General features: G+C 44.1%; 1 protein-coding gene across 1 annotated transcript in view; it reads right to left on the reverse strand.

Annotated features, from left to right (window-relative positions):
- Positions 1 to 7422: 7422 nt before the first annotated feature.
- Positions 7423 to 17245, reverse strand: part of ARID4A (AT-rich interaction domain 4A) — a 326144-nt gene continuing 316321 nt past the window's right edge. The window contains exons 23-25 of the mRNA XM_085626128.1: positions 16527 to 16730; positions 13954 to 14100; positions 7423 to 9128 (exon numbers count right to left, since the gene is read on the reverse strand). Coding sequence (XP_085482254.1) covers positions 9025 to 9128; positions 13954 to 14100; positions 16527 to 16730 — 455 coding nt within the window. The 3' untranslated portion in view covers positions 7423 to 9024. The remainder of the gene's footprint in view (positions 9129 to 13953; positions 14101 to 16526; positions 16731 to 17245) is intronic.

Consider the following 17245-nt stretch of genomic DNA (forward strand, 5'->3'; position numbering starts at 1 on the left):
GTGAGAAATTGCAGCTCGCACTTATGTAATGGTTCGAAAGGGGGTCCCATTAACCGCGTGAGGACTATATTCAAGTTCCAAACAGGTGAGGGTGGCACTCTGGGTGGAATTACTCTTTTGAGGCCTTCCATAAAGGCTTTGATGGCAGGCACTTTGAAAAGTGAGAGGTGCTGCCTATTTTGTAAATAGGCAGCAATTGCAGCGAGGTGTAACCGAATGGAAGTATATGCTAGGTTACACCTTTGTAAATGGAGTAAATAACATATAATGTGCTGTATGGATACATTTAAAGGATTGATTGCGTTGTTGTGGCAGTAAACAACAAATCTTTTCCACTTTGCTGCATAGCACGCCCTAGTAGTAGGGCGTCTAGCTTCCCTGATAATGTTCATGCAATCAGGGGGAAGGTTAAGGTATCCAAATTCTAGGACCTCAGAAGCCAGATCGCAAGGTTGAGTTGAGCTGGGTCCGGGTGCCTGATCTCTCCATGGTTCTGGGTTAGGAGGCATGGCGAGAGACGTAGCTTTTGGTGTGGTACTACTGAGAGTTCCAGCAGTGTGGTGTACCACGGATGTCTGGCCCATGTTGGAGCTACTAGGATCAGAGTTAGGGAATGCTGCTGTAGCTTTCGCACCACTAATGGAATTAGTGGGAGAGGTGGAAAAGCGTATGCAAATTTGTTTGACCAGTTCATCCATATCGCATTGCCTTCGGACAATGGGTGTGGATATCTGGCGGCGAAGCTTGGGCATTTTTTGTTTTCGTGGGTGGCGAATAGGTCTATGTGTGGATGCCCCCACTTCTGAAAGAACTGGTGAAGAACCTGTGGGTAAGTTCCCACTCGTGGATCTGCCACAGTGTTTTGTACTCCTGGGACGTGTTGGGCTAGGAGAAAGATCTTTTGTGGAATTGCCCATCTCCATATGCTCTGTGCTAACTGAGAGCTGTGGAGAGTGTGTGCCCCCCTGTTTTTGAATGTAGTACATGGCAGTCATGTTGTCTGTGCGAATGAGGACTGCCTTGCCTGAAATCTGCGCCTGGAAGGATTTTAGGGCGAGGAAGATCGCCAGTAACTCCAGATGGTTGATGTGGAGTAACTTCTGTTGCGGCGTCCATGTGCCCTGTGCTGTGAGATGTAACAGATGAGCTCCCCAGCCGGAGAGCGATGCATCTGCTGTTAGGATTATTTGTGGGACCGGGTCCAGGAACGGTCGACCTCTGGAAAGGTTTGTGGTGTTCCACCACTGCAGAGAGCGATGGGTGCGACCGTCTACCAACACCAGATCTGTCAGTTGTCCCTGGGCCTGGTTCCACTGGCGCGCCAGGCACTCTTGGAGTGGACACATTTGGAGTCTTGCATGAGGCACTATAAAGATGCAAGAGGCCATCATCCCTATGAGCTGCATAAACACTCTTGCTGGGAGAGAGTTGACATAGGAATTTTTGACGCAGAGCCTGTATTTTTGCAATCCTGACAGGATTGGGATAGGCTATGGCTTTTGAGGTGTCTATGGTGGCTCCGAGATATTGTTTTGTGTGTGATGGTACCAGGTGGGATTTTTGATGGTTCACCGTGAAACCTAGCTGGTGAAGTAGTTGGACCGTAGCGGCGGTATGTTGCACACATTGTTGGTAGGATGCGGCTTTTATCAGCCAGTCGTCCAGATAGGGGAAGACGTGAATTTGCTGTCTTCTGAGGTGTGCAGCCACTACTGCCAGGCACTTGGTGAAAACCCTTGGTGCCGTCGTTACCCCGAACGGGAGCACCTTGAACTGGTAGTGTTGTCCGTCCACCACAAACCTGAGGTACTTTCTGTGAAACTGGTGTACTGGGATGTGAAAGTACGCGTCTTTCAAGTCCAGAGTGGTGAGAAAATCGTTCTGGGAGAGAAGTGGAAGAACCTGTTGAAGGGTTACCATGTGAAAATGGTCTGAATGAATGTAGGTGTTTAGCGGTCTGAGATCTAAGATAGGTCGTAGGGTCTCGTCCGTCTTTGGAATTAGGAAGTACAGGGAGTAGACCCCTAAATTTTGTTGATTTATGGGGACCTGCTCTATTGCTCCTTTTTGCAGGAGGGAGATCACCTCTTGTGTTAGTAGCGCAGTATGTTCTTGCGACATAGGGCGGTGCCTGGGTGGAATGTTGGGGGGTGTAGATGTTAATTCTAGGCAATACCCTGACTGAATAATTTGTGTCACCCACATGTCTGAGGTGATTGTCTCCCAGACGTGAAGGAAATGTTGAACTCTGCCTCCGACCGGAGTGGAATGGTCTGGAGGGAGCGGGGGTAAGTCATTGGGCAGGAGGTGTGGCAGAGCGGGCGGTATTTGTCTTGCCTCTGCCCTTATTATTATTGCCTCTGTATCCGCCTCTTTGATAACCCTTCGTGAAGGTAGATTGAGGAGGGGATTTATAGGACGTGGATGCACTGTCCGAGGAGTAGCCTCTGCCCGTGCCCCGAAAGGAAGAACGGCGAAAGTAGCGCCTGGGAGTCTGTGTTTGTAGGGCTCCCATAGATTTCGCCGTGTCTGTATCTTTTTCTATTTTTTCGAGGGCTTCGTCTACTTTAGGGCCAAATAAATGATCTTGGTCGAAAGGGTGATTTAATATAGAGGCTTGTACCTCTGGTTTAAACCCCTAAACCCTGAGCCAGGCATGGCGACAGAGAAGGACACTGGTGTTTATGGCCCTGGAGGCTGTATCTGCTGCACATCGTATCGAGGTATTGGTTATTGTCTTTCCCTCTTGAATAAGTTTGTTAGCCCTAGTCTTGTACTTTTCAGGGAGATGGTGCATGATGGTCTCTAGCTCATCATAATCTGCCCTGTCGTATCGGGCCAATAGTGCTTGCGTATTGGCAATACGCCAGATATTGGCCGCTTGTGACGCAGTGCGCTTCACTCACGCATCTAGGAGCTTGGACTCTTTGTCAGGTGGGGGCGCCTCGCCGGACGCCTGAGAATTTGAGCGCTTCCTAGCTGTAGATACCACTAGGGAGTCTAATGGTGCAGGGCCTTTAATGTAAGAAGGGTCTGTGGGGGCGGCTTTGTATTTTTTCTCTATCCAAGGGTTTAGGACCCTGGCCCTGACTGGGTCTTTAAAAACCTCAGGGGCATGTTTAATTACGCCCTTTAACATAGGTAGAATGGCAGTGGACCTATGTGTATCGTCAAAGGTGTCTAGGAGAAAATCCTCCTCCACTGGGTCGGTATGTAACTCCACCCCGTGGTAGTGTGCCGCCCGTTGGTGAAAACCCAAGGAATCTTCAGGAGGGGATGGCCTAGATGGATAAAGGTCATCCTGTGGGACATCTGGGATGTCCGGATTGTTATAATTATCCCATGGGTCTGGAGATCCAGTAGGGGTGGGATCTTGTGGCAAATCTGCTGGATCATAGTAAGGGTCCCCCAAATCGTCTGGGACAGGAGACAAGGTGGGGGAACGATGAGGTGGAGGGGGTGGAGGTGGAGAGGGTGGAGGAGGAGGGGAAGGCACCCTGAAAGGAGAGGTAGCAATGTCCTTTCTCTTTGGAGGTGGAGGTGGAGCTGGCTTGTCCAAGTGTCTCTTTTTTGAAGACAATGTCAAGTGTCCAGTCTTTGGATCCTTGGTGAGGGTTTTTTGCAAAGGATCCGGTGTGAAAAGTTCCTGTGACACTGGTTGTTCGGTCGGCGGCGAAGGTTTCGGGGCCGACGGCTTTTTAGGTTTGTCGAAGCCGTGCTTCCTTGGAACCTCCGTTTTTTTGGTCGGTGCCGAAGAAGGTCTCGGCACGGGAGTGTCGGTGCAGAGCGTCTTGTGATGTTTGGTCGGCGCCGGAGGGGCAGGTTTCGACCCCGAAGGCTTCGGTGCCAGGTTCGGTGTGGAGGTGGAGGCTGATTTTTTCTTCGGTGCCGAAGGGTGTTTCTCGGCACCGGTGGTCGGCTGGCTCGAGCCCGAGCTGCCGGAAGGCTTAATAGGCTTCTTTACCGGGCCCGAAAGTGGGGTGTGAGAAGCAGTGTCCTTGGTCTTGCCTAGGCCCGGAGGTGAAGGTGTGACCGAAGCCTTTTTCGGTATCGGTGTGGGAGGGGGAATTGTACTCACGACCCGCTGTGCCTGGGTGATGTCCTCCACATCTGAGTCGTCGGCCTCGGAAGCGCTGACGAGGTCGTAGTCCTCCTATTCGATGTCCTGCAGTCCCGGAGCTTCAACGTCGTCCCCGAAGATGTCGACTAGAGCGGAGGTCAAGGAGTGCGCCATGTTGCGTCTAGCCCGTCGATCTCGAATGGTCTTCTTTGAGCGAAAAGACTTGCAGGCGGGACAGTCTCGGGCCTCGTGTTCTGGGGAGAGGCAGAGGTTGCACACCTCATAGAGATCGGTGTGGGGAAACTTGGACCCACAGAGGGCACTTCTTGAAGGGAGTTCTTTCCATCAGCCGAGACCGGAGCCGGAATAGGCCCGAAGGCCGCCGACGACCACCGGAATCGAAGAAGTGCAGACGAGAACATGAGTAAGATGATTTATATCTTTGAAGAAGCTCGATGAGCGAGGATTTGTACGTCGATCGATGAACTGGGAAGTTCGGAACCAGAGCGCGAAGTATTACATCCGAGCCCGATGGCGGAAAAAAACAATCTGAGGATGGAGCCGAAGCCCATGCGCAATACGAACCAGAGGAGGAGTCACCGAACTCGTGACTTCCAAAGACTTTCCAAGAGGAAATACAAACTGCAAACATCCGGGCCCAACACAAGATGGCGATCTATGCACAGTGTATAATCTGCAGCTCATATGCCTCGAACATGTCTTTCCTATACCATCCAGGCGTCGACCTTCTCGGTCTGGCGGTGCAGACAATGGAGACGATGGGTTTCTGGATCGACGCTGAGCTGCCCGAGTAATGATGGAATCAGGTTTTGTTTGCGAAATTAGACCAGCAGGAGAATTTGGAGGGGCTTTGTATTTTTTATCTATCCTAGGAAGGATAGCTGGAATGGAGTTAGGAGTTTGCATTAGCTTGAGGCCTTCTTGCCAGATAAAATCGATAATTGGAATACAACTGACTTGTTTTTGAGGTTGAATCCTTAAAATCATACAGGAAACAATCTTCCTCTCTGGTGGTCATAGGAAGGTGGAATCTTTTAGCTGCTCTTTCCATGAGCAAATGAAAACCACCAATGTCGACCGGTGGAGAATCCAAAGGAGCTAGATCAGCAGGAGATGGCATTTGTATTTGATAGTTGTCCCATTCAGAAAGAAGGGATCCGTCATCCAGATCACCTTTGTCACCGCCATCATCCTGCTCGTCGACAATGTCTTCCTCTATGATTTGAGGAACTTCAAGATGTTGAACTCTTGTCGCAGACGTAGGTGTAGCCACTGATTCCTTATTTGAAAAAGGCTGTGGAGGTACCTGCGGCATTGGAGAAGTCTGCACAGAACGTGGAAAACGGCGGTTGTAATCATCCAACATATACTGGAGGTTAGAAATAAGACTTAAAGGCAGTTGTGCCATAGGAAGTTCTTGCGCCGGGTGTGTGTCACAAGTAGAGAAATCGTCCTCTTGTAAGTCGTCATCATCATCAGATTCCTGACACTTTATTACAAGTTCAGAGGGACTGCGAGCAGCCCGAAATCTGTCATCCTCGGATTCCTCATCGTCAGATGTAAATAGCACCTCTGGGGGCTGAGAAGGAGCTTTAATTGGCATTAGGGTATCCAAAGAGGAATGTCGACGTTGCAGCAAAGTGCTTGAAGCCTTTAGTGGTATCAGATCTATAGATGGAGTCGTAGCCGTTGTTGCTGACGATAAAAGTAGTCGTTGAGCTGCCGCCGCCAAAGCCACCGCCGACGACAAAGCCACCACCGACGACAAAGCCACCGCCGACGACAAAGCCACCGCCGACGACAAAGCCACCGCCGCACGCTTTTTTCTATGTTTGCTTGCCGACGTCGACGAAGTTAAAGGCACTGTAGACGAAATGGATCTCACCTTAACAGATACCAACGTCGACAGTGAAGATGCAGACGACAGAATCATAGCCGGCTTCATAGACGTCCAAGTCGTCGACATAGATGTGACGACGGCAGCTCTCGTCGACGGAGGAAGCGTTGATGAGCTCGTCGACGAAAGAGGCAGTTTCTGAGGTAAAAACTGCACAGATGGAGTCTTTGACGCCTGAGGATCAGATCTCGGGGGCATAAAGGATTCAGATATGTTACGGGGGAAGGGGGGGGCGGACACCACCACCCCTTTTGAAGTTGAAGGTTGGGTAGTGGGCTTATCAACATGATGTGTCTTCCCCACTTTAGGTCTTGGAGAAACCTTCTGAGAGTCACTTGTTCTCTTCAAGGAGGGAGCAGTTTTGATTGAAGACTCTCCACATGTGAGAGAGGATTCTCTGAAGTCTTCAACTTCTGTAGCCACAGAAGGAGATGCCCTTCTCTGTTTTTTAAAGTATTCTGAGAGAAGGTCCTACAAATTTTACAATCTTTTATCTGATGTTCAGGATATAAGCAATAAATACATTTTTTGTGAGGGTCTTCAGAATGAAGCCTCAGTTTACCACAACTTTCACAAGGTCTGAAGAGGGATTTCTTGGAAGTAGACATCATAGAGGTAATCTTCTGAGAAGATATGAGAAGAAAAACTGAGCAAGCTCAGGGAGACTCCCTTCACACGACGTGCGGTAGAAAATCTGAGGGCCTGAGCCTCTGGGGAGAAGGTTCTAGAGGGTGCGGACGCCCGATTGGCTGGATTTTGGACTAAAACATAAGGACAGTAATATGTTATAGATGTGACAAGTTGTCTATCCATAAAAACTCTATGGTTTTACTATCTTTTATGCCTATTAGGCTTGTTATTACTACATTGCTATGTTATGTACCGTGGGACTCCCACTTCGACAACGGGGAATATTCAAGCATGTGAATCTATGAAAGACACCCCAATACTGGAGAAAGAAGACACCTTGCTTCTATAGAACGCAACTTATAAATCACAAAAATGGCTTGGGAACCATGGAGTTACAGCGGAGGAGTAAGGAATGATGTAAGTTCAGGTGCAAATCCGGGTTTACAAATGTTCAAGTCTGTGATGAGGTCTAACAGCAGCACAGATGGTGCCAATACACATTTGTGGGCTTGCAAGAGTGCACATTAGATTTCAGTGTGTCTGTTTATGCGCTATTAAAATCGTTTCCTAATCAGAAACACCCATAACAAGATAATTGTTAGAGTTACAGCTTAATGTTTGCTAAGAGTATAAAGAATGGTAAAGTAACAAAGCTGAAAATAAATTGTTATTAAATACTAACGAATTTACTTTGGATGGTTACAAATCAAGCCCACAAATGAAATGATCTGAAGTATCATGAAACGTTACACATTTTACATTAACATAGCTTAGATTTAAACTTTAATACTGCTGGGCTTAAGGAAAGACAAAGTAGATTTCACAAAAAACCTCTTTAATTTTCTGCAAAATGGAAGGAATCTGAATCACGAGTTCACAATGCGGCAAAACAAAATTTAATGGAACACATTGATTTTAGTAATGCTACTCATCACTAGAGTATTGCTCTGAAGTTCTGCTGTTGTGAACCATTACATCCTGATACAGTCCAGAGCATCTAAGCTGTTATTTTACAGCATACTAAACACCAAAAAAGGGTGAGCAAAAAAACATGACTGTACAAACATGAATAAAAAATTGATAAAAAAATCACTTTTATACATATCGTATATGCAAACTGTTTTAAATACATGGTTTTGGAATAATTATTTACAAATGTATCAGTCCATGGGACAATCCAGATAAAGCATACATAGTTGCTTTACTGTTGCATCTCAACTTCAGGAGATGTAAATTCATTCGGCAGTATAGCAAACAGAAACTGTGACAAAGCATCATAAGGGCACCCCAATAAAATCGGTTCCTTGAAACAATTTGCATACTAGGACTGCCAAAGTTTGAAACAAGTCATACTTTAATTCTCTTTGCTCTGCACTTTTGAAAACCTGTAGAATAGAAAGACCCACTTCATACAGGTATGGCTACTGGTTAGAACCCCCTGCAAGAACTACGACTGAAGTTATGTTTCATTGGAAGAGTGAACTAACCTAGAATGCTCTTTTTTTCCATTTTATTATATTTTAAAAAATACATAAAAATACAACATCCAATGTCTGAATAAATATATTTAACAAGGAAGATAATACCTTATTTTACAAAAAAAGATCAGCTTTAGAAATCTTGTTAAATAACTTCATTGTTATATATTTTTATTTTTTGTCTTTGTAACAAAATAAAAACTCTTTAATTACATACAAAAAAGACAAAATATATTTGTCAAGGGATATGATAGTCCACTGAAAACTGATTCACTATTCCACTGTAAACATGAAAACATTAAAATATTTGCATAATCGTGTGCTCAAAAATCCTATAAAAAGTGGAAGACTTCTTACAACTGTAGTTTTCAGTTAACTACACTTCCATTCACAATTTATTTTGTCCCATAGACAGCTTAAAAACTGGGCCCTCCGCTGAACAGATACTTTGGCAGTTCCATATATAGCAAGTGCTTCCTACATAAAGGACTACGCATCGGGGCTAAAATACAGCTAGGTCAAAGTGCAGAAGTAACTACATTCCATTTGCTAGCATTCTGATGTTTAGTCAGCACGCTTGCTGCTTTGTGACTTACATAACGACGCGACGGCTTCATTCAGACATCTCTCACCTGCGATAAAAGTGCCCTTCTCATACTAATTCTCTCAGTTGACAAAAGCATCCTTGAAAACATGAAATAAAACATGAAGACAAACGTGCCAAGCTGCCTACCAGATGTCTATTAGACAATCAGCTTTAACGGTAACAGAAAAGGTGGGAAAAGCTTTCAGTCCAGCAGTAGAAAAAGAATGGATATTCTTGGCATTGCCAAACCAATTGAGAGTTTTATGGTTGTTTTTGGAAATGGGAGCAACGGAGAAATGTCTCTTTTTGCATTCAGGGCAGCAGATTGCTGGAAAGGCATCATGAATGTTCATCACCTGCACTCAACTGTGACTGTGTTTTGTGGCGGAGAAGAGGATGATGGGCTCATTCCAGTTTCTGAGGAAGCAGATGACATGGATGCACCGGGATGGGACACTGCAAAGAGAAAAATCGGCAAACTTTAGATTAAATATTGAAAAGATAACCCTCCACAATAGAGTATCCACTTGTAATTTCTAGATGACTGGACAGTCTTTCTGGAAGTTCACTAGGCAGCGCCTCAAAATAAGCCGACAATATGCCTGTTGCGATCAGCTAATATTCGGTGCTTTTGGTCTAGGTAGAATACAAAGAATTACTGAAACTCCCACCTAACAAGGCACCTTAAAAAGGTGCACTCTACAATCTTTTTTTACAAAGGAAACGTACAGAAATCTGAAATTAACTACTCCAGTATTAATCCCCAGTGATTAATAATGGACTAATTAGAGGATCTGTACCAATAACACAGAACCCTATTATGCATCAAACTATAGTTTGAACGTTATGACTACAAGTCCACAACTACCTCCAATGACTTAATGAGAACATTGACGTGCCATGAGTGCTTAGACTAACTATTGTTAATTTTCTTTACTTTTTTCAGAAAGTTACAGTCAGTTGAAACTTGAATATGCAGAGCTGCATCATGTTTGTCGTAATCACTAGGCGCGCACATATTCACTCTTATAACCGTATTGAAGTCCTTCTTTAACAACATACTCGATTAGACTGGAGGTTTCAGATGTATACCAAATAACAGACTTCACATTCAAGAACAAAGCATTTTCTGATACACTTTGAGACTCCTGGAGTACAATTAGGTGGAGTTGCTAAATTACAAACTCCAAGCTCATCAAATCTAAGTTTTCCCTTGGGAACCAAGTATGGTCAGAATTGCTCCTCGACCCAATGCGAAAATAAATGTAGCCTAAAGTCAGAGCAATAATTATGATGTGCACTTTAGCATTCCGACTAAAGTAATGGTAGCAAAGGGCATAACAAAACAATACCAGTATCTCACAAGTAGCTTACAAGGGCTTTGACAAGTTTCCAAAAGAGAACTTCATGCTTTATCTCAACATTATTAAGAATAGTTTAAACCAATGTATCAACCACTGAACAAGCTCAACTGATAAGTAAAACAAATTCGGATGAATCAGAAACAACACGGACGGCAGAGTTTAAGAGTGCAGAAAATCAACTTCTGATAGTATTAAAGAATGAAATCACTAGATGGGCAGTGAAAGTACTGTCCCATGCTTCGCGAAGAATCAAATGAAGACTATTTTAAGCATTAACTCTTTGCTTTCTCCAACAGCCTGCAAAATTAGGATGGCCAAAATTCTCAAAATCTGACCCAACATAGCTGAGTGGGCAGAGTGCTCGCCTAGAGACCTGCAGTTCAAATATTTTGATCACGGATGGACACAATTTCAGGGGCCAATAAAATGAGTCATGAAATCTGATGTTAACATATTATCAAATACCCTAAGTTAATGCACTTTGTGGTGCTGAGCTAATTAAACAGACACCTGTGGGGTGTGCAAGGAGCGCATACCCTCCAACCGCTCCCCACCACCATTCTTTATTTTGAAGTGTTCTAGAGGAAGGTTTTGTTGGATGGGCACAGGAAGCACCCACGGCTGCAGGGATGTTTACTGATGCAAACCTAGTTCTGTGAGGTTTAATGGATGCATTTTTTGAGAGACTATTTTCTAAATTATGCCAGAAACCTACAAACATACATACTTTCAATATTCCACTTTAGAATACAAACCATCACCTGATTTAAAATAAACTAGGTTAGGTTTACCATCTGACCCCACCCAGTGATCTCCACCCCCACAGGCCCGTCCCTCTTTCTCCTATTCCAATGAAAATGTTCAGGAATATCTTCGTTTTGTGATACACAACGTCTGATGGATTAGTGGATCGGGACATAGGTTACTCTTTTGCGACATATCACTACACCTCTTCCTAAAACTCCTCCACCCCACCACATGCCAATGTCATATGTAAGAATGTAGCGTCCCACTCCATGCATTTATGGCATCCCGATGGCCGGTTGGGACACATTTTATACAGTCTTACCAGAGTCATATGTTTGATGTAGGAAGTGGCTCTGCAGAAATCTATCGTTACTGGAAACCCCTCAAACCTGTGTGCAAGTTTGTTCCCATTCTTTATCAGTTGGAGGGACCCGCAGGACCATATCCCTTGTTGTACAGGCCCTATCCTCTCAACGTCATTCTCGACACTAGACCTCTCCCCCACCCGCCTTCTGATAGGAAATACAGGGTCCCTGTAGTTGGTGGTTTATCAGGGAAGCCACTCCATATTTTCCTGGTGGTACGGGTCGGTTTCGCAAAATGTAGGAATTGTCCGTCCAGAATACCGAACGCCTCCTTAGCTTTCTCGAATGTCAGGAATCAGTCCCCTTGATATTGACCTAACCCCGCCCCCCCCCCCCCAATCATGCAGCCCCCTTCCTCCAGGCCGTTAGGGACATTACTTCTCGTATTTTTCGGACCAGCCGCAGTCAATCAATCATTAAGGATCTGCGGCATGTGGGACGTCACAGCACCCAGTAAACTGTTCTCTCCTACACCCCAGCCACATGCTTAACCACCTCTGGGGTGTCAGTCTGGTGTTTTGTAACCCTCACCAGGAAAGCTGGCAGTGTGCCATCTTCCACAATCCTTCCCAGGAGTTGCAGATCCCAATTCTGTTAATCACTATTTAGGAGCATGTTGCAGCTGCCGGCGAGATGGTAAAGCTCAAGGTCCGGTAGTCCCAGGTCACTCTGCTCCTTGTCTAGTTTCAGCACTCCCAATTATGCCTTCCCGCCCACACCAAGGAGACTAGCAGTGTATCCAGTTCTCGGAAAACTGCACCTGGCACCGGATATAAAATGTTCTGCAAGGCATGGAGCCAGTGGAGCAGTGGAACCATCTTCGCAAGAGCCACTCTACCTATGGTAGATAGTGGAAGGGAGTTCCTGAAGTCTATCCAAGCTCTGAGGCACAGCGTGATCCTGCAGAAATTGAGCTGGTAGTGCAGGGTTGCAGATTCAGTCACACAAATACCCAGGTTACGGAAGGTCCTGTGCTCCAACAGGATACAAACATCTGGTAAGGCCATCTGGAAGTCTCCACCCAGTAGGAATAAGGGGCCAGGACTGTTATCTGCTTGCTCAACCTAGGGCCAAAGTAGAGCGAGAGTCTAGTTCCAGAAAGAGCACGGAGTAGCCTCCTTCGTCAAGTACAACAAAGTGTTGTCGCTGTGAAGAGCATTACCCACCCTCAACCCCCTCATGCTTGCATCGCTTGACGGAGTCGGATGGCTCCATGGCAAAGGAAAACAGTGGTGGCAGAACAGGGCAACTTTGTTGAGTGCCTCTTACTATATTCCACCGGCATAAAAGCCTACCTCCTGAGCGCACTGTAGTGGTAAGCCCTCATAAAGAAGCCCTAACCATTTCAGGAATGATGGTCCAAAGCCCATCTTGACTAGAACCGCAATCATGTTGTCCTAACTTAGGGAGTCGACGTCCTTTTTTAGCATCTAGGGACACCAGGGCCCCCTCAAGGACCATGGCCTTTATGGAAGTGAGAACATGGTGGAATCGCCAGAGGTTTATCATGGTGTTTCGACCAGGAATAAAGCCACACTGGTCCTCGTGCACCAATACTCCCTGCCTGGACAATAACCGGGAGGCAGCACATTTGTGTCCACATGGAGCTTTGACAGGGGCCTATGTGAGGTCCTCAGTGTCCTTTTCAAGCTTGGGGACCAGGACCACCACTGCTTCTTGCATGGCTAGTGTAGGACCCCCTCCTCTGCAAGCTTCCTGGTACACTTCCAGTAGTGTGTCCGCCAGGATGTCAGAATGTGTGTGGTAAAATTCGGAGGGAAATCCACTCCTGGTGTTTTCCCACTTGGCAGTCCACTCATGGCCGTCACTACTTCCTCCCTCATGATCTTGGCCTCAAGCTCCAATCTCTCCTTTTGTGATATAATCGGAACATTAAGCTGACATTTCCAACAATTTAACGCATCTAAAAATGGGAAAGATAATTCAGTACTGCGATCAATTGCAGATCTTGAGTAATACCAGAGGTTACACAAGGCAGCACTAGTAAAAATCAGTAAACCTTGGTAAAATCCTCATTTGACCACTACAAACCAATGGATGGTGCCCAATTCCCTTCCCCCAGCCTAATCTGTGAACCAGAACCTAGTTCTAACCATGGTCAGATATTTTACATCACAGGGATCCTTTTCCAGTTTAATATTTGTAGAAACTGACTACTAGTTGCTGCATGTCCTGCAAAGGGAACAACTCTCCAGTACACACCTGTGATGTGCGCCTCCATTGTGGTAGTCTTGAATGATGTTGCATTCAGAGTACATTTGGAGAAAATGCAAAAACAAACCCAGCCCGCACTGGAGACACTGGTCGTTAGCTTAGTGGAACCATTTCCCTCCAAGAGGCAAAAAAGTGTGTGTTTTTTTAAACAGGTTAAGAGTGGAGACCATACAAAGATACATGATCTTCAAGCATACAGATTTGTGCTCTAAATGGAATTTTAAATTTATCAAGGATGATCTGTCTCATCTTAGGAGTTCAAAAACATTCTTGGAATGACCCACGACCTGACTGCAGCGTAAAAGGTTGTCAAAACCTTACTCAAGGCCAGCATGTGGTAACTGGCCTAGCAGACATGAGCTAGATAATACATTAATGAATGCAGTGCAGCACAACAAGTTAACAGTAGAACATGTTAGTCGAAAAAGGATTTTTTATACCCATGATACAATTTCAGTGATCAAGGCAAACTACATCCATTTAGCACTCTTATGGCATTTGGGGATTTTAATTCATAAACTGCTTTAATACAAAAATAAAACTTTGGGTTGGATATAATAATTAAGCTACCTTCTCGGTCCTTCTTTTTTAATCGCTTCCTCCGTCGGTCTATGGATGCAACTTCTGATTTCAATGAAAGGTAATATTTACGAATTTCCTGAAGTTTGTCTTGTAAAAAGGCTATTCTTTCGGAACTAGTCATATTGTCCAGTTCCTCTGGGGTGAGAGAAAAAGAAAATAAATTAAGTTAATTTCACATCCCCTATATGTAGAAAAAAATTCTTTATCTTCAATCTCCACAACTCCCTATCAAGAATCCATGGTTTTAAATCATTCAGCTACAAATGTGTGCTCTAAAAATGGTTTTTATTTTGACAATATAGTTTTTTTTCTTAAAATGATGATCCTTGCATTACACACCATCTACGCACAAAAATATATCATTTTGATTAATCACACAGATGTTTAGATCAAATAATTAACTTTATGCCTCGCAAGTAGGTGGTGTCCTGGTTTTGCACGAAGACTTAAGCTCCCAGACCCACATATGCCACAGACAGCCAACAGCATTTTGCCACTATATCCATTACATTTGTAAAGGAGAACTGGGCGGCACTAATATTTTGTGATTCCCATTTTACTGTGAGAAAAGAAACTGATATATAGTCTTCGTTATTTTTTTAATATTTTCTTGCTGGATATTAACCATTCAAAGCATTGGACCGTGCATTACTCAATTTCAATGTTGAACATTGTGATATGGAGAAGAGAAGAAAAAAATAAATAAATAAATAATAAAAAAAAAAAAATCAAGCATTGACATCTACATTTCTTGAATGTTATACCATTAGACCCACCAAAAAAATATGTGGTCACTCAGCATTTACAATTTCGTGTATTTATCTCGAGATGTAAAAATTAAAAAAAATTAAAAAAGGCTGCTGAACATTAGTCTTTGTACAACATTTCTTGAAGCATATCCTACTGCATTTAACTTTTTCACTTAGTTTGTCACAATATTTGCAATTTACCAGTGCCAGACTACACTGGGCAACCACTCCAGCCTTCTTGAGAGAGGTAGAGGACAGCAGGCTGTTTTTCTCTCCTGGGGCGTACACTAGCATCACTAGCCTGTATGGCCTAGATCATCGGGGGGTTATCGCATGCAAGCAAATATAGTTTAAGAGCGAAGCAAGGCTGCTAATCCAGAAACATTTTAAAAATGTATCACTCAGCATGCGTGGAAGAAACATGGTGTTACTGCACCTTTGCCTGTGGCACCAGCACACACCTGAGTCCCAAGGGAGTGTCAAAGTCTTCATACCACCCAAGGTAGTCTGGGATGGCCTGTAGTGGGTAGGGGAAGCTGCTACCTGGCACAACTGTAGCTACTACATCTTCCCTACTGTGTTCAATACAACCCTGAACTCCACAAGGAGATACGACTATTAAGGTTAGCGCCAGGCTGTACCTGATCTAGTTCTGCTTTAGTTTGCTACCTCAGATGGGAATCCGCACCTTCTGCAGGGGTTGACATCCAGGACTTATGCTCAGCCTAAAGATCAGATTACATTAAGGATTCTGTAGGATATGGGGATGATTTGGAGTCAAACCATTCTTGTATGAGGGGGGTGAAGCTTGGATGCAAGTGTACATGGGGTGCAGTACACAGGATGCCATTCCTTCCTCACAATCAAACATAGATGTGCATGTTTACCCTGCAAGACATCTATGGTAAGTCTCTGTTACACATGTCTATTTGTATTTGCGGCCCACGCAAAGGTAATGCGATTTAATGATTTTGCTGCCGACTCCAATGTCATGATTTGATGGTTGATAAAATTATTACCAAGTTTGTTAATAATGCCTACTTGAACAGCAAGTGACTGTTTAACAGGGTGTTGAATAAACGACTCCCAAAGCACTGGGGTACTGCTCACAATTCTCAGGAACCAGCGTGACGCTTGGGTACTATTCCAAGGTAAGGCATGTACAGATAAAAGTCTCCTTCAGCTACTATCGTTTGATAATATTTTCCATAGTAATCTCTTCAACTGGAAAACAGGGTGTATCCCTATTGGCACAAATATGAGCCTGTAAGGCATTAAGCTTTTTGTACTGGACACTTCCGTACATAGGTACTGGATATTGTTATGGAGCAATATAGCGCCAGGAGGCTAAAGTAAACAGACAAGAATTTTTAATATTTCAATTTTTTTCTCTCATGAAACATCTTTAAAATATATTAATTTTTATACCGGTGGAAAATTGTGATTATAAAACACTTCATACTTTGAGATCATAATAGTTTTTCTAAAGTATTACAATTCCCAATTCCACTGAATATACTTGTGTAGATCATACTTTTAACGACTGTTCACAAAGGGGACATTGGGGGCTGAATATGGATAGAAATTAGATTTATATGTATAATTGTGGAGATTTTCTGGGACTCTCTAGAATTTACACAAATTCTTATACTGAGTTTCAAACCTTCGTATGTGAGTCTGGACATTCATACCTAGGACTTTTAAAGAACTACAAAGAAGGAAAAAAAATCTATTAGGTGTGACTTGAAAATGCCACATCCAACATCCTATTTGTTCAGTACTGGTTGCATGCAATACAAAAAAGTTTCTTACCATTTTGAAAACTCCATTTGTATGTTCTAGTAGGGGCACTCTGTGATTTTTCTCGATGCTTATCCTTCTCCACATCTTTGATGTGAGGTGATGTCACTCTAGCAGGAGATCTTGTCAGCTTCTGCGGTTTTGATATATTTGTGTGTTTAATGGGTGTGCATTTATTCTCAAAAGCAGGAAGATCTTCGCTATCACTGCTTTGTCCTGGAAGGAAAAAAGCAAGCGTTTATGCGCAAGTGTTCATGAAACTTTCTTCCAAATAGCAATTATCATCTTTTCATGGGATTTATGTTAGCATATTTGGACCAATTAGGCGTGTGATCTTCATGACACTGCCTTTTACCATTTTAATCTACAAGGCCAATAAAGCAAAAGGCTCCTGCTAGAAATATCGAAATTATTTCATCCGTTCAAAAGTGCACCCACTTGAAACTGTGCTAATTATTGTATATGCACAAATTGAGGGGTGGTGGATAGTCTCAAATGACAGCACATGAAAAAACATCATGCAAGTCCTCCCTTTGAAAATACAAAAAAATGTATTTCCCTGCACTGGGAATGGGGTGTGTTACTTGCCCTTTAAGCATCTATTCGTAGTGTGTATTGCTGCAGATTCATGTGCTATGCATATGCCTGCCATCTAGTTTGGGCCCGGGCTGTTCAAGCTTTTTCGAGGAAGTTTTATGATATGCATAGTTTCTCCTCCCCCTCGAGGTAGT

The sequence above is a fragment of the Triturus cristatus genome, chromosome 9, assembly GCF_964204655.1.
Source record: "Triturus cristatus chromosome 9, aTriCri1.1, whole genome shotgun sequence".
Classification (NCBI taxonomy): domain Eukaryota; kingdom Metazoa; phylum Chordata; class Amphibia; order Caudata; family Salamandridae; genus Triturus; species Triturus cristatus.